The 18,240-nt window shown below is 49.3% G+C and overlaps 1 protein-coding gene across 1 annotated transcript in view; it reads left to right on the top strand.

Moving 5' to 3' along the window:
- Positions 1-936: 936 nt before the first annotated feature.
- The window catches only part of LOC128723323 (bifunctional heparan sulfate N-deacetylase/N-sulfotransferase), a 35,103-nt gene continuing 17,799 nt past the window's right edge, over positions 937-18,240 (top strand). Inside the window, exons 1-2 of the mRNA XM_053817051.1 lie at positions 937-1,607; positions 15,474-15,680. Coding sequence (XP_053673026.1) covers positions 937-1,607; positions 15,474-15,680 — 878 coding nt within the window. The remainder of the gene's footprint in view (positions 1,608-15,473; positions 15,681-18,240) is intronic.

Genomic DNA, 18,240 nt, shown 5'->3' with positions numbered 1-18,240 from the left:
ATTGGTGAACGCATCGTTGCTGGTAGCCTGTTGCTAAAAGGGACTAAAATCGATGGGTTATAAATAGAGAAACTGACACCGGAGCTTCAGCAGTCAATTTTATGGAAGTAACACACAAACCGAAGATGTCTTGGAAGGTGTTTCTCCTTTTCTTTCTTTCTCTCTCTCTCTCTCTCGCTTGCATATAATACCGCGTTTCTGACGTTGTGCAATGAATTAACATAATATTTCATGGTCATATATATTCTATTCCTCTGTCTCTCTCTCGTTTTAGGCACATCACGTATCGATTCTCGCGTAACTCACGCACGTCCCTCCTACTCATCGACACGTTCAAAAGAGGCACGACAGGAGTGAAAAATAACAATCCATCGGAAAGCAAACATAGCCCAACCACCCCACCTAGTTCTCAGTGTGTTGTTTGCCAGCGCCAAAAAGCGACAATGTAGAAGCTGAATAGTGTCACGTACCGCGGGCGGATTCGAAACCAATTGCGCGTGATTGATGCAAACCGGTCGCGAACAGCTAGAACCATGCGGCCAGGGAGTGTCCCGACGCCATCCGTGAAGCCATTAAAAGAAACAATCTACGACGGTGCTGCGAGCCAACCCGACAAAAACGTAGCGTTACGCGACATCGCACCTTGGCCGAGTGTGGATTAGAAGTAGGATAGGATCCTCTCTCTCTCTTTCTGTCTCTCTCCCCCCCGGTGTGCAGTGCCTTAGGTCCGGAGGGGGGATAAGGGCGTATCGGGCCTTTGTTTTATTTTTTTTGGATAGCCTCTCTCGATCGCGGAATAGTCGCGCGCCCGTTAGCGTCATTGGGGCGTGATTTTTGCGCCCTCCGAAACGAGAGGAATTTTGCGAAGCGTCAACTCAACTTGGCCGATACGGAACGGAGAGGTGGCATCGCATCGAGCGAAGCCACAGTCTCATCATGAAAGCATCGGAATCCACGGTGCAGCTATGGAGTGCCACATCCTCGCCGTCGTCCAGCACCGAGAACCTTTACGGCAGAGCTCACCCCGATCCGGAAGCTCACCCGCAGCAGTGGGTTGGCGGAGACGGTGCGTCACAGAGGCCAGGACACGATCAGCAGCAGGGTGCTTCTCCACAGCCTCATACGACGGCGGATGCGAGCCTCACAGGCCGGACACAGCCAGCGAACGAACACATCACGCTCAACCTTGCCGGCTCATCAGCTGATCTCCGGAGCATGAAGGGTGGTGGACGACCACGGGCCAGCAGTCGGTCGTCCGATCTGCATTCGTCCGTGAGTGCGCCAGTGACGGGTGAAGCTTTCTACGGTGTCAGTGTCGCGCCGTCAAGCGCCGCGTTCGGTCTAACTAGTGTAAATAGCAATCACGGTAGCGGTGGGTTGTCCGGGTCCGGTGGCCGCAACCGACACGGCGGTTACAACGGTAGCTACAGCAACGGTGGCATTGCTGGGTTCAGCATTAACGGCACCGGCGGGGACCGGAGTTCTTGCCTGCCTGTGCTTTCGTTGTGCTACATCAGCCGGATGCGCATGTTTGTGATGCTGCTCGCGTTGACCTGCATCAGCGTGTTTCTGTTCGCACAGAGCATGGACAGTTCACCGATCACTAGGTAAGTGGAACGTTCATCCGGACCATGCGGGATTCGTCTCGTTTACGGAGGCGTGTTTCTGCCAAACATCTCATAATATGCGTTGTATGAATACAAACTAATGTCGTAACAAAATGCGCTGGTGCCGTTCCGGTCTAAAGGGGGCAAGCGAAATGATTTTGCTTTGCACAGCATTTGTTGTGTTTGTTTGGGAAATTCGTAGTTTGATTTACTGTATTTAACAGTTAGTTTAAATCCTTAAACGTGGGAAATTGTGCAATGTAACTTTTGACGAAGTTTAAGCATCCCATTTGCATACATTTAGGCGTAACTGTATTCACTGCGGGTCCTATTTTTTGTTTTAAATATAAAAAAAAACAAATGGCGCAATATGTTACATCCCGCCAGAACATCTGTTCACCCGAAACGACATTTTCCAACCGTCGGTTGGTCCCATCCGGAGAACCGAATGCTGTTACCGGCTGTCGTCAATTTTTGGACCGCCACTTTCGTCAACGACCATCCATAAACGGACATCAGAAGCGACGGTCTGAGCTGGAAGGACTTTCCTTTTTATGTCACTGGATAGCGTGTGCTTGCAGCATGCAGGCAGCACTACCGTTTTACGCGTGGTTTCAAATCGAGGAAAATTCCAAACCCATCCTAACGACATAACCTGACCCTACCGGACCGGATAATAGTAACTCTATCACATCGATCCCATAAGGTAGCAAGTGGTCTGCCTTGTGTGTTGCACCGTGACCAGGGTGACCCAGAATGCTCCCTCTTTTGGTGGAAATTCTTCCTTATCGTGCACGGGCAGCCAAAGAGCCAGTCACGGGCACCAGGGCAAAGGGTCAGGTGTAGCGAACAGGTGGCGGGCGGAAAATCGATGAACTGTAAATTATTCCACTCAGGCATTTAATTGTGTGTGCGCCGGTCGTTAGACGGAGCGGACTGCAGGATAAGAATTTAATTTACGCCTGTCTTAGCCTGGAATGTTCTTATTAAGTGCCGTAGGCGTCCTCAGGAAGATGCGAACAGAATGGTGAATGCTTAGGATACGGCCAGAGACTCTACTGCCGTCAAGGTTTGGTTTTGGGTCATTTTAAACCATCTCCCTCGTACGAGCATTCCAAGCGGAAGCGGATGCATGCTGACGCGTTTACGTGAGGGAAATTAGTTGGATTAAATTCACTCGTCGTCGAGTGCAGGCGATTACTGTCTAACGAAAACGGGCACGATGGCATTATGGGTTATGCCAATTTTATTACCCAACAATGGGCGTTTGCCGGCCGGAATTAAGCAACTTATTCCGACGTGCATTCGTGCTGCCGACGGTTCCTTCCGGCGGCACATTTGAACCGTAATAAAGTCCAGCCAATTTAGCTCACGTTACGGAGTTTGGAGATTGGATCCTTTTCGACGTCACAGATGCGCACATTGTGGGTCATAGTTAGGGCCATTCGGAAAAGTCAAACCCGAAACAAGGCGCCTCCATCTACCGTTTATCTTCGTGTTTGACACGCCGGAGACAATCATAATCCTTGCTGTTCACCACGGTCTCCCAACCCAAGGCGAGTCGTCCACGCCAATGAGCACAATGAGACAGAAACGGTACTGGGGGTGGGTCTTAAAATTGAAACCAAACTTACTTAATCTCTTTGGCTTGGTTGCATTTTCGAGGGCAACCTCCGTAGTGCAACTTCATTTCCATTCGTACACAGTGTGGCACAGTGTGGAGCGTGGAATTGAGGGGCCTTATTCGCGTCCTCGCATCCTGCTGCCTGTCGCATCCGGGAAGAATTTCCCGAACCGGATCGGATTCCCGTTCCTCCCGGGGCTACGGGACGTGGGAAAGCTCACCCGAGCGAGATCCACCCGGCGGTGGAGGAAGTGTGATAAAATCTAATTAAATTTAAACTTTATCTTAATTTCAATTTCAATTTGCTGGCCTTCGGCTTGGGTGAACGGGGTAGAAGCAGGCCATCGCGGCCTGGAAAGAATAGGATGACGCTCGGATGCCTTGCGCTCAGGAAGATTGTTCGGAGATTGTTCCTTGGCTTTTTTGCCGCTTTCTCGATAGCAGATCACGATGGGCCGTTTCGTTTTTTTTGTGACGTTTCATGAACGGAGAACGACAAGAGAAATAAACTTGGCTCCAAATAACACCGGTCGGGGTTCCGGCCATAGTTCCGGTTGTACCGAAACGCAACGCCGTTGGAGTGGGAAAAAAAACACAAAATCATTATCTTTATCCCACCCGCTAGCGGCCGCTGCGGCATGGAAGAAGGTATTCTTATTTTTGTGTCTGTTGCCCAACAAAGGTCTCGTTTGGGCAAAATTTCGTAAAACATCCGCCCAGCTTCCGGTGCAACAGCGAGATAGCTGGTTGGGTCGGCGTAAATGTTTCGCCTCGTAGAAGGCAAACCATCCGGTTCCTTAAACTAATGCACCGAACCGTCGGCTTGGATGGTGGCGATTGTGGGCACATTGCGGAATCCCGATGACATACCAGCAATAACCACATTCCGGACATTTACATGGTGCATTCGTTTTATTGCGCAAATTCTTCTCGAACTATATTAACCTCAATGGCGCTCGGATTTGGTGCGATCTGATGGTGGAATTGGTCGGGATTTCTGCTGATTGTGTTTTGTTACAAGTTGAGTTATTTTTATGAACTATTTGTACTCTTAATTTATAACCTTCCTGCATATTATCCTGCAGACGACAAGTTATGCTCTTAAGAGAGCGAATGTGATATAACTTTCTTCGCGTGAAAATGCCTCCGATTTCCAGCTATCTTGCTTGCCTGCTGTTTAGTTGCACTTGAGAGTCCCGCAAGAGAGTAAAGCTCGTCAATTTAAATGTGAATTGGGATGTTGCGCTTGAAGTTCAAAATATACAAAACAACAAACCCACATCTGGAGTGGTTGTGAGTTCATTTGCAAACGAACTCCAACGCAACCAGCAACCGGGCCTTAGCAAAACCGGGCCGATCCCAAACCAAACTATCCCGCGCTAAATCTTTACCGAACCGCGCCGCTTCGTTGGTAATGGTGGAAAGTTTTAATGAATTAAACACTCCTCGCACTTCGCCCATGGGAAGAAAATCGAGGGTGGCTAAAAAGGCCACCTCTTCGCGCTCGCGCGCTCTAACTGAACTTTTCAACTTCCGCCGGTTCTATCCCGCCCGTAGCTCCTTGATTCCGGTTTTCGAGCCCACGTCACCCATCCGCCTTTATCACTACGAACGCCACCCAGATCTGTACGAGCCCGTACCGCTCGGCACCGCCGCGTACCAGTTCCGGTGCGACGTTCTTGGGTGTGTTCGGGAGAAATTATCTCCTAGAACAGCGCCGCGCAGTCCGATAACGCGCGCGGGCTCCCGCAAATCTTTCGCGCCATACACACGATTGTCCCTCGACCGAAGGGTGTGTGTACACATCGCGCGGACCCGTTTGCTGAAGTACCCATCAGCAGTGGTTAGTGGCGGTGGTGACGAGACCGTCGCGATGAGGCTTATCTTGCTCAACTGTCCAGCTTAAAACAGGGTCGTTATCCGATGCGGGATTGAGAACATGCGACGCGCACAGTCACCCTGGCGATGATAGCGTGAGCTCGCACGAGCAAACAGCTTCTCCGGGCTTGGGTTCTACCGGTTCCCGGGTCCTCAGCTTTCTGATCACGTCACGTCAAACCCTTAAGGGACAGCGCATGTTTATGCTCATCTTCGCCATCGCAGTGGCTGCGTACAGATTAACTTCCGGTGAATTCCAAGCGCTGGCTTCTGAGAAAGCGAACCGTGATCTGTTCCGTGAAGGGTCACCCTTGACGTTGTTGCCGGTTCGAGTAAATCCCGGCCGGTGTGTGACGTCGCACTGATAAGGTGGCCACCCAACCAGTAGTAGCAGTGCGACCAGCAGCCTGCTCGATATGCACTACACCGCTTCACAGTTTCGCTGTGCATCTCACCGCAGTCGGTCCTTTTAGGTGTCGTGATCGTTACGCCGTGACACCTTTCTCTCTCTCACTCTCTCAAGGATGGCTTTTCCACGGGTCTCGCTGGTGTTGCGTGCGCCACTGTTCGTCCTGTTCGTTTGGATCGCGTCCGTTCGGGTGTGCCAGGCGCAAACGAAGCAATACAAGTGTTCGATCGTGAACGAGGCCGGTTTTTGCTTTGTGGAGAATGTCCACCTGGACGTGTCGACCGGCGGTATCGGTGGAGATAAGAGTTTTGCTGAGCTTCGCGTACAATTTCCGCACCATCCGACGTTGCTGATAAAATCGGGCGCGATCCCGTACTTCGGCAAGGACGTGTTTGGACTGCTGTCCGCCACGCGGCAGTTGCACGTGTACAACAACACCAACATCTGGCACCTGTTCATACCGGTGACGAACCTGACCGAGATCAACGTGCAGCGAAACGGGCTCGTGGAGTTCGACGTTGAACCGATCGAGAATCGCGAGCTAAAGATGCTCTCGATCGTGCACAATGGGCTGACGAGTGTACCGCGCAACATTCGCTATCTGATCGGGCTCGAGAAGCTGTACCTGTACAACAACTCGCTCGAATACCTCGATCTGGAGCTGTTCGCGAACGCGACCGGCTCGCTGAAGATCCTCTCGATCTATGACAATCGTATCAAGACGATTGATTCGCGGGCAGGGCTTGTGTTTCCGAAGCTGCAGACGCTATCGCTCAGCAAGAACAAGCTGACGTACGTGCCGTACTTCGACGAGTCGTTCCCAGCCGTCACGGTGGTGTCACTGCGCAAGAATCCGTGGAGTTGCGGTTGGCTGCATGCGACCATGGATTTGATCGATTCGCGCAAGATCCAGGTCGTCCGGAGGGATACCAGCTGTCGGGATCGGTGGATCGGTGAGATCTGCTGCACGCACACGGTGCTGGACTTTCTGCACGACCGGCAGATGGCTCAGTTGGGTCGGGAACGTGAATTGTTGCGGAACGTGTCGAACGACAATCAGAGGTTGCTCGAAACGGTACATCAGCTGGTGGGGGAGCTGCGAGATTTGCGGCTCGAAATGGACCGCCAGCGAAGTAACCAGTAGTTATGGAAACCGCACAAAAATAGGTGTATCAAGTGTATGAGGTACGAGCAATAAAGTGTGAACGCGAACACGTGATGTCTTGTGTTGGCTTTGTTGGGTGTTTTTTTTCGCTTGGTTTGCAGATTTACGATTCATTTCACCGTGAACAAGAAGTGCCAAATGGACATGGGTCATGGGCATTGACACGTACGTCAGTACAAGGATAATAAAGTAAAGCCTGATTCAAGTTGCCAAGAGGACCTTATACAGTTGACCAAACATGCTAGCTTTATTGTGTGTAATATTTGATTATGTTTGCTTTCGACCACCAGGTCCACTTAAAGTCAGTTCGTTGCACTTTTTTCCAATCCTTGCCGCCGTCGGTTCCAACGCTAATTCTACGCTCAAACGAACAACTCTCTCGTGGGCCTAGCCAAGAGGGCAGTGTGATGTAATTATCAAATATTAAAATGCAAACAGCACTAACTTTTTCAACCCCCCCCACCAGGTTCGCTGTGGCTATGGCGTCCCAATTACTGCTGCTAGTGCTGCCGATGCGCAGCGTGTGGAATGCAGGGAAAAACTAACAAGCAACGATGAGGCAGAACACCTGGTGGTGCCGGTGGCGGTGATTTGCTATTTACGCCTGATGTGTGTTTATGAAAACCGCCTAACCGAACGAAAATGCAACGCGCACCGCCTAATTTCCTGCCGGGGCGTAAATGCACCAGAAACCGAACAATCTCGTTGGTTTACCGCGATAAGCTAGCTAGCTTTTTTTTTCTGCCCTACAGAAGATTCATAACAGTAGAAGGCCACCACAGCATTCCACTCTCTCGCTCTAACTCTCTCTCACTCTCTCTGATCACACTGTCTAATGCGAGGGTTTGCGAGGATGGAAAAGTGGAGCACAAATGCGAGTGGTTGCTAATGTCCGGACGGTAGAAATTCATTATTCAATCATCCTGCCGAACACACCGGCACACTCAAATGGCGCCACCGTGGGATGAAGGGGCATGTTTGGGCAGGCCAGGTAAAGCAATCATCCTTACCATTCTCTCCCCTGAGGGTATCCATCAAAACGCTAACCGGATGGCATGAAACTGGCGACCAATCAGACGTTTCGAACGCGAGCGTTTTCCATCACACACCACGTGGTCCACGGCCCTTGTCCTGAAGCAGCACGTTGTCACACGGCACACGGGCAGGCGCGATGTTGAAGGATAATTAGCTAGCCGTTCGGGTTGTATTTGTGGGCACATTGAATGGATGCGTGTGGTGTACAGGCACAAATATGGGCATAATTCAGCAGCAGCAGCAGTAGCAGGACTTCCGGACACCGTGACATGTCGATATCGCCGTCAGCCGCACACAGATCCGCACCGAAGTGGTGGCACATCGCACTTTGGCTTCTAATGTGGCCCACAGGACACCGGCAGCAGTGTGGTCAGCACAAAAATTGGCATTCCGGATTTTTGATTGACCGCGTGAATTATGCATAGAAATTTCCCTATCCCCAAAACAGACACATTACTGCCACGGCACATGTCGACAAACCGTCAAGTTCGTCCGTGAGGTTTAGCTGTGATCACGGTTCCCGTTGTCATTTATGGTGGTTGTTTTACGTTATGTTTTTTCATCCCACGTTGCTTCTTCATCCCACGTGGAAGAATGTTTAACATAAATGGTAATCATACCGACATGATCGATCGTGTGTGGGCGTGCGCCGAGCGCTTGTGCAATTTGTAGGCAGGTTTTTGATCATGATAACTAAATACACGGCGGCGTAATGAGAGACAAATCGAGTTGAATAAAACATTTTCACGCCTAAGCATATGCAACACCGTGCCAGGCGAATAAATATGCATTGAGTTTTGCTTTGTTCTGCATGTTCAATGGCATCTGTCGGTCCGAGCGGTTCAATAAATGGCTCGTTTTTTGATGTTTTTATTAGACGCTTCGATCATGTATTCGTTATAGAAGAGTTGTTGTTACGTTAATTAGGATGTGGTAGAATCCATTGAGCATTGTTAAGAAAGTTTTGTTTGGAGGAATACGGTATAAATCGCTTCAATCTCATGCTTTTATTATTTGAAAAAAATACTCATTCGGAAAAATAATACCCACTTTTAGCTAAGAACTCGGGGCCAGTAAATACGTTTTAAAAGGTATAGTTCGTTCATGGCAATTTGTGCGAAAGCTTTCACCGTCAATCCCCAACAATCGGCAATTCGTTAGCCAATCAAGCGCACTAGATGGAACAATGGCACTCATCGGGCGCGCACACACAAACAAAAAATCTCACCCCCTCTAACATAACTTGACTACCGTGGCGCTCAAAGTCAAAAAATGTTCCCTATTGTGTGACGTTGAAAAAAGAGCAAGAAAAGCAGAAGAAAATGAGAAAAAAAAAACTACCAAACAAAGAACATGCATTTGTTGGGAAATAAGTTCAGCTCACGAGTTATTGCTGCCATTATTCCCTCCCAAGAGCGAGAACGGGTCCTGCGGGTTTATATTGCAGGGCAGTAGTAATAGTTGCCCCCAAAGACCAGCAGCAGCAGCAGCAACAGCAACGGCAGCATGCAAAGCATCGTTGGTGGAAAGCAAAGATAGGAAGAAAAAAAAAGCCCAATTCTGATGGTTTTCCACCGTGGCTTAAGAATTGTGTACCGCTTTTTTTTCCCCTCGGTACTTTCTTTATCGCTTCCGGTCAGATATGAGAGCAAAAAAAATGCGAGCAAAGCCCACCATGGTTGAAGAAAGCAACAAAAAAAAAATGGCCAAGGATGTGGAGAGGATTGTTGATGCAGAAGAAAGACTTTTCTCTCCCTCGCCACGAGTGCATTCGGGGCCACTTCACTTTGAATAATCGGGAATGTCAGGGTTTTTTTCGGGCGGTGGCTGCTGGCATGCCGGTGGAATAACAAAAAGAAACTAGCCACTTTCACACACACACACAGCGTCGGTGTGCTGTAGGAACTCCAGAACGTAAAACTCCTGCCGACCGAAACCAAGCCAGGCCAGTCCCAGCCAGGCCTGGTGTCTGGCGGAGTGCAAATTGAAAGTCACGAACCACGAAGCGCAAAAGGAGCGCCCGGCTGCAACGGAGCTGGAACCGAAATTGCACTTTTGACTTGAATAACGAAATCGTTGCGTTCTGGTGCCCGGAACCTCGGTGCACCTCGGGAAACCGAAGAGATCGCTCCTATGTTCACCGACCGAGGAGACCGCATTTCCAACCCACACACGACGCCCCCCGATAGACGATCCAAACCTGTCCATCTTGCCGGGAAAATCATCTTCCCGGTGCAGCCGAGGGGATTGGAATTGATTTTTTTTTGTGTGTGATACTCTGCATTCCACTCGTTCACTTCGCTGCCAGTTGTGGCCAATCCAACAAGCTACGGGAAGGATGCAATGTGAAAGAGCACCTTTAAAAAAAAAACGACTTCTTCGCCATCCACAATCTCCCATCAAACGCTCATGAATGCGCTCGTGATGAGGTTTTTTTTTTTTTTTGAACACCAGCACCGGCGAATGAAAGGGGGACCGATTTTCCTGCCACAAGCCGGATATCTATCCTGGCGCTTTTCCGAGGTTGATCCGCAGAATCCGGACCCCAATCGTTTGATGTTGAAGTGATGGGCCAGCCCCACGGCATCTTGTGTTTGTGCTTTCGGCGGTTTTTTCGTGTTGTTGTTTGGTGCTGCTGCTGCTGCTAGCTCCGTAACACTATTGTGGGGGAGAAATTGGCGGATCATACCTGCACATGATTCGATTCGAATTATTTGCACCGGGCAAGTGCAGCGTTCCGGTATGCGAAACAATCCCGTCCGTTCGCGGTGCGCTTGAACACTTTTGCCGAGCGATTTCGTTGCTCTCGTAGCAGGAAAGCGAGCAGATTCGCGATTGTGCGCGCAAAGAGGATTTGCCTGGAAGCGTGGTCAACTGTGGGGAGGTGGGATTTTTCCCCGACTTTTCCTTGATCCCATCAACCGCTAGCATCTCGCGTCGGGTTGTAGTTTTTTTTCGTTTGTTTGGCTTTGCTTCGAGTGCACGCCTGAAGTGGGGTTCGTCAGCCGTGGCTTGTTTGCGGAGCGAAATGAGGAAGAAAATGAAGTTGAATAAATGAAAACGCACCGCACAACGCTTTAAATCGGATTCGTCGCACAGTTTTCTAAATTTAAACAACCCCTCTCGCGTAGCTACCTGCCCGAGGAGACGAGGCACCCTGCTGCTACGTGATTGGAATTCCTTCCGTCATTTTACCCCAATGGCGGCAATGGCGTCGAGTTGTGACGTTTTAATGGAACCTTTCCCTTTCCCTATTGGTGGTGCCGTGTAGCGAACCCGATTTCCGTGGCATTTTTATGTCTTGTTTTCGGTAATAAAGTCGATCGGCGCCCGATGAAGGCGGCGGATGTGTACATGTTTAAATTTCCGCCCCAGCGTGTTTCGCACCCTTTTACAAGATCATTTCATCCGGTGGCGATTGGGTGCGGGCAACGCTGGCACCAGGAGCCACAGCATTCCGGCATGGAAAGCGATTCCCGGGCCGTGCGATTTGTGTTGGAATGGATTGGATTTTAAAATTCCCGAACACACAAAAAAAGCGTGCACGTTTGTTTTGCCTTTTAGATTGCTCTTTTAAAATCCCTGTTCATTCCAGCGAGCGTGTCCGGTGGGAAGTTTATCCTTTTTTTTTACTTCGCCTTATTTGCATCCGTCCCGAAGGGAGTATTATTAATCCCGCTGGTGCTTCCGCAAGCGGTAATAAATCTTCGCGTAAAAGGATTTATTGAGAAAGCAAGCAAAAAAAAAGAAAGAAAGAAATTTGCACTCAAACCGCGCGGCAGCAAATAGTGTCCCATAATTCGTTCGTATCGAACCAAACGCTTCGATCCTTCGCCGGCAAGCCCGGATAGATAGCAGTAGTGGAAAGGGTAGTCCTGATGTCCCGCAGGATGTTAAATGAAAAGCACTTCCCTGTCCGCTCGACCGTCACGGGCCAACGATGGAAGGTGACCGAGAACTATTCCAACCGTGATGTGAGTTTCCTCAACCAACCCGGGGGATCGCACCCGTAAGTCCGATGCGCTCAAGTGGAACAAATATTCAATCAGCCCTTCGGATGCGGGAGAAGGTGAAAGCATAGCATCAGCGGTAGTGGGTGTGAGTTTGGCTTGCATTGCTTCCATGCTTCAGCCAGGATAAAGGAAGCGAGTGAGTCGCTTTTGGGGATTAGAGGCACTGGCGCTAGAAGTGGCACCGGGAGTGCGATGAAAAAGCGCCGTAGATAAAGTGGTGGAATAACATAAAAATGCTGGCAAATATTCATAACTTCCAGCAGATTGTGCGGTCCTTGAATGGGGCTTTGGGTGTCGATCAAGGGCGGGTGGAAAAGCGAGTGAGCTCCGAAAACTTCATGCCACCCACACCAAGTGTGTGTGTGCGATGCTCCCGGAATGGAAGTCTGGAAGATTTGCACAAGTTTTCCCTGCTCAACGGCGATGATGATGATGATGATGATGATGATGCCGGTGACGACCAGGATGGAGGCAAAGCCCCTTGGAACACATACGGCCATGGCAAAATGGCGGGTATGGGTTGCAATAAATGTTCCTTGTGCCCTAAAACGGGTGTGACTTCATACGGGGCGTACTAAATAGCGTCTCATAAAGGCTCACACGAAAAAAAATCTCAGTTCATCGTGTCAGTGAAGTGGTTAGAATCCGTGACGTGGGGAAGGAACAAGCGATCAGTATGTTGAAGAATTTCCATGAAACAAAAAAAAAAGAAATATAAAAAGGGTGGTATCGAGTTCCGCTCGTTGATGGGCAATGTTCCGCAACATCGCCACGCTCGAGGAAGCGGATATCAACGGGGCACCATCGTTCCAGGATGGTTTCCGAATACTCCACCGGAGTCACAACGTAAAATGTGCAGAATGTAGCAATCCTCTCCGGAGCGTATATACTCCCCACGTTCAATACTTTGTGCTTAAAGCGCTTTAAAAGATGACGGGGTTTTTTTTGCGTTCTTCCCTGCGCCAATTTGTTGTTCGAGCGTGCGATGGCGGTGGAAGAAAAACCATCCCATTTCCGTGCCCATTTCCTTTCGGTGGGGGTTTGCGGGAGAAAAAAGGCTCTCGAGGGCCGCCATTATGCCGCTCTTAATTACCGCCAACTTGTGTTTTGTTTTGCGTTTCGATTCCGCTCGCGTCTCGTGTTGCTTGCTGGTAAAATGTGCAATTAATGCCCCGGACTGCATTGGATTTTGTTTTGTGACCCATTAAAAACAGATCGCCATTTGTAAGCGAGAAGTGCTTCCGATGCTGGCAGCCTCTCGTCCTTTACACATGTTCGTGCCGGTTTGCAAATTGTTTCGATCGCCTTTGGCCCATCGTTTGCGGGGTGAGTGAGGCCATTTTGCAAGAGATTTTTTTTCCCATTTGTCGTTTTCGTTTTCTCCGATCGATCTTGTGCCGCCCAAGCCCAAGTTGCCTGTCCACCCAGGCCAGTGATGGTTGAGATGTGTCGCTATGCATAATTCACGCCAACGCGGGACGGTGGCAAAATTGCATTTCACGATAAAATCGATGAAAATCTTTTCCCAAAGAAATGCATGAAGCACGGCGTGTCCTTTTTCGCGTTCCGGTCCATCCGTTTTTTTTTTTGTATTTTGTTTTATCTTCTCGAACACAGTGTTCCACCCTTCAGTAGCAATAAAGGGCTCAGTTTGGCAAGCACAACCAGGATGGAAGTGAGCGAAAGAAAGGGAAAAATTGCAATTATCTCTCTGCTGCGTCGCGACGGCGGCACGAAAAACCGTCCCCGGGGCGGATAGTGTCGATGGTTTCGCTAATTGCTTATTATTGCACTGAATAAGGCATAAATTTAAATTAATTACGTTATAATGGAGAATTTCTCAGCGAGCACAAAATTGCCCCCCACTTCGACCTAGGCAGAGTGCCACACACACACATAACTACTTAAGGGCACGGGATGGTTTCCGCGTGCCGCACGAGCACCGGAACGGAAGAACCCGTGCGCGTGTGAACGGATCCCGGCCCGGAGAGGAATTTGCAAGTGAAAAGCGCATCCACGGCTGCGGTCGGGCGCAAGCCACCGAAGCCACGGGCAAAGAATTTGTCTGCAATTTTCCCCTGCCGGGTGGAATCAACGCCTTCAGCTCGTCGTCGTCGTCGTCGTTCAATTTCGCTGCAAATTGGGCCAGCGAGCAGTGGTGGTGCATTTACTTTCCGCACGCTTTTCGCGCGGTAGCCCTTCCAGCCCGGCATTCACCCACTTCCCGTTGGCGTCTTATCAGATTTTTGATTACATTTCCCGCTTGCGAGAGGTTTTCCCGCGCGGTAGTAACCACTCAACGGAGGAGGTGGCCTTCGGGTTGGGAAATATAAGAGGAAAAACCGCTCGATCGCGCACGAGATATTACGCAGCATAATTATGAGGCGTACTTCTTTTCGTTTGCTTCCTCCGTGTGCGGGTGGTGGAAATCTCGGGAAAATTCCTCCCCGTACACTAATCGATACTTAATGACCAGCGGAAAGTTTGACTCTAAATTACCAGTGCGCCCTCGTAATCGTCAACGTAAATGGCACGGCAATGTGGGCTGTTATACTTATTCGGTCGCTGTTGGTGTGCGTGGCTGGGAAATGGTAAAGGTTTTACGTCTTTTAAGGCTCCTTTTTTACAGAAAACATGACCATTGCGTGATTAGATTTGTAGACGCTCTTCTAACGATAAAATGTAAGAGGTCGTTTTGGGTTTATTAATTCGCGGTAAATGCTTTGAGGTCCTTTCAAACGCGGGCTTTTAAAATTGATTATAGTAATAGTAAGAATCTTATCAGCTTTAGGAGGTCTGTTTAATGGTTTAAATTTCATCGTTTCTAATTGAAGTATCCTGCTCCTTTCCTTTTCGAATGCAATTTTAAATGTATTTATTTATCAAATGCTTTTTGTTTTCAAAAAGTAATAGCAATCGTGTTGTGTATTCCGAGCACAGCTTTTTCGCACAAAATGTAAACCCTTCCATTTGTGGCCTCGGTAATTGGACTGAAACATCAACGTAATCGGATTCATCGATTGATTTAACAATTACCGTTCTCGGTACCGTTCGCGTGAAGGGCACTGCACACGTGGTTGCATCCTCGTTCACCTGATTGTAGGACAAGCAAAAATAAAACTCTCCCTGTTCCACTCGTGCCAACTCAACGAGATTCAGCCTGTCAATCGGATTGCTGAAAGCATCCGCTCCATGCGCCCGGCTGAAACCAGTGCCAATTAATTATCACACCACTAAACCTGCTAAACCTACTAAACTGTGATGTAACAAATACGCAGTGCCAGAGCCAACAGGGTGGGGTGGTTTTCCAAACCTCCCTCCCCGGTACGCTCGTGGCAGGTGGGAACGCGCCGGCGAATGGTATGCAAATGGAAATCGGTCCCAAAAACTGTCACCCGAGAGGTGGGAGGACCACGGCAGGGGAAAACGAATGGGATCCACCCACCGAAAATTCCGTGCACCAAAAGCGCACCCCCGGGAAAAGGGGGCACAAACACGGCGACGATTTGTTTGTGACAAACTTTATCCTCTTGACCACAAAAGCGATTACTGCCAACGTTGTTTGTTCGCATTCGATGCATCGCCGGGCGTTTGTTGGCGTGCATCGTAGTTGGCGGGAAAATGGACGTTTATATTCCCGGGTTGGGCGTTCCTCCGGTGTCCTTCCCTTCAATCAGCGTCGGGCGAGTCGATTTTAATACGTTTCTTTTTTCACTCTCTCTCCCTGGTTCTCCTCTTTTAGTCTTATGCATCGGGAAGCACGGCCACCGGCGCCACAGATCCACTGCCGGATGCTGAACGGAAAACCCGCAATCGATGGAGCACTAACGCCGGACCACCGTTCCGAGGCTCGGCTGCGCATCGACCCGAAGGTGCTGGTTTTCGTCGAGACGACGTACACGCAGCTCGGCAAGAGCATCACCGAGCTGCTCGTACACAATCGCATCAAGTAAGTAACTGTGGGGTGGCCTCGGGACCTAACCGAAAAACATCCATTTCCCTTTTCCCTGTGATTTTTCCACCGACAAACTAACACCCGACACTGCCCGGTGTGGAGCGCTTCATTCGTGGAACTGATTTTCATTCGTGTCCACTCGTGGGGACCGTTGAATGAAGGCATTTAACGGTGCAGCTTTTACTCCCACACGCGAACGGCCATGCGAGCAGGACTTCGTCGTACCCGTAGGGTGGTTCCCATGTCCGGGAACTATTATGCTTAAATACGCCGTTTTAAGGGACTGCAGTCACCGGGCGGTTAGCTAATGAATTTAGAACCGCTGCCGATGGGGGTTTTGGAGCTTCCATGGGCTACTCCATCGATGCGACATCGAGACGGGTTGCAAAAGGATCTCCGGGGAGCTCCGAATGGCGTGCCTTGTGGAAAGCTTCTCTCGGGGGCATGTTTACCCGGTACCGGATTTGATTGCGTTTTCGGTCCAACCCATGTCGGCCAAAAGTTTGTAAAATCCTAGTACGCACATTTGCCCGAGCTGTGTGTTTGTCTTGGCGGTGGCCTGGGTGTGGGCAGAAGGCAAATCTCAACCCTTGAGGGAGGTTTTCCCCATATTCAACCACCTCTTTCGCTCGCTCTCTCTCTCTCTCTCGCTCTCCATTTCGCACTTTGGCTTACATCTGCAACCGGCAAAGGCATTGCGCTCCACGAAGGCAAACGTAGCCGGACATATTCGCTCGTTGTCTGAACGCTGGCTAAGCACACACAAACAGCAAACTCAAATAGCAACCGGGATGCTGACCACCGGACAGTGCAGTTCCGTTTTCCGGACATTCCGAGCGTCTAACAATGCCAGTAATTTACTTCCGGGTTCCGGGGAATGCCCACTGCGCTTCCCTACCACCTGGTCGGTGTGCCACGATAGCGCTAGACATTCGCTAGACACCGGATAAAGGGGCAAACTTTCTCTCTTTCTTTCACACGGCACCCACACAAGCGAAATCTCGGCACCGGATTAAATAACCATATTTTCACATCCTTCCTTTGGGAAGCTCTGGCCCCCAACCGGACATTGGCCATAGGGTTTTAAGCGTAAAAATAGATAGGGATTTTCGTCCGAGTACCGGAAAACTCTTTGTATTCGAGCTGCAATGCCTCCCACTCTGGATGGAACCATATTATTGTTTGTTTTTCGACCGATTGGAAAGCTTCGTCGTTCGGCCGCTCTTTTGGATTATTTTAAAGGGGAAAGTATGGGGCTATATTCTACGATTCTGAGCTGATTACAATTCCGAGATTTGTCGATTTTTGCTTTATAAATAATAAAGCTTGTTTAAAGTTTCCAAGTTTGATGAATGTTTCATTGATTGGCAGATGAAGCTCCAGTTAAAAGCAATCCATAAGGACTCGCATCCGTCCGGCACGCTCGACAATGTGCATAAAGTTCTCCGGGATCCAACCTGTTAGTATTTGCTTAAAGTTTTGCCTCCAGTTCTGGGAAGTTTTCGACCGACGGCACTCCGTACAGAAGGAGGATGGATGGGAAAACATTTCACCCGTTATCTCTGCTGCAGTTTCGGGAACTGCTCGATGGACCGGCATGGGCCAATCTGTGGTTAAAAGGGAGCACCGTTCTGTAAACCATGATAGATTATCAAACTAATATTTAATTGGCCATCTTCGGGCTCTAAATAGAGCACTCAGTTGTGGCCCTTTTCGTCCTTGCTTGTGTGATAGGGCTATTTGTGCGCATCGTCGTATCGCATAATGATTACGCTCGGTATCGATGCATGCTGGGCGAACTTTATCCTACCGGATGTCGGGCATGTTCTCGTTCTTCATTCGTTTCAATAAACGGTTTGTTTGATGATGTTCTTTTGGAGTGCGTTCAGATGGGTTGAAATCATGATAATCATTTCATCTTTTTCTCTATTTGAAAAAAATATAATTTTATTCACAACAATTGTTGTTTCCCCTCTTTCAAGCAATACTTTTCATTTGTATGAGTTGTGCTGTATTTTTTTCGTAACAAAGGTGCTTAGTTTCACTCGTCTCGTCTCGTATTCCGTAGTTTTATACCAAAAGCTAGGTTATATGTTGTTGCAATTAAAAATAAAACCATCATCACCATTCACTATCGATCAATTTAATACGACTATTTTCACATAATTTGAACGCTCGACCTATCTCTCGACTGCTACGGTTAATTAAAAGTCAGTGGATCATAAATCTCGCTCCTACTCCTTCACGCCATGCTGCACCAACCTTCCGGTGCACCGGTGCATTGAAGCAACCGAAAGCTCCCAAAGGACTCAATCTTCGGCGCACAAAACACATGCCAGGTAACGAATTGGTTCATGAATCTTCTTCACGCCACTAACGTCTTCGATGCGGCCGCTACCACGCCATGATCCAGGATCACTATCGGTGAACCTGGCGAGCGGCAGGTCAAACCATAATGGCAAGCTGTTTCACGGGCGTTTAACTATCCCGCCCGAGCCAGGCGGTCACGGTCCTGCCATCCTCGAGTGTGCCTTTTCTTCTCGACCATCTTCCG

Source organism: Anopheles nili, chromosome 3, assembly GCF_943737925.1.
Source record: "Anopheles nili chromosome 3, idAnoNiliSN_F5_01, whole genome shotgun sequence".
In the NCBI taxonomy this organism is placed as follows: Eukaryota; Metazoa; Arthropoda; class Insecta; order Diptera; family Culicidae; genus Anopheles; species Anopheles nili.
This window is presented reverse-complemented; position numbering and strand designations above follow the sequence as displayed.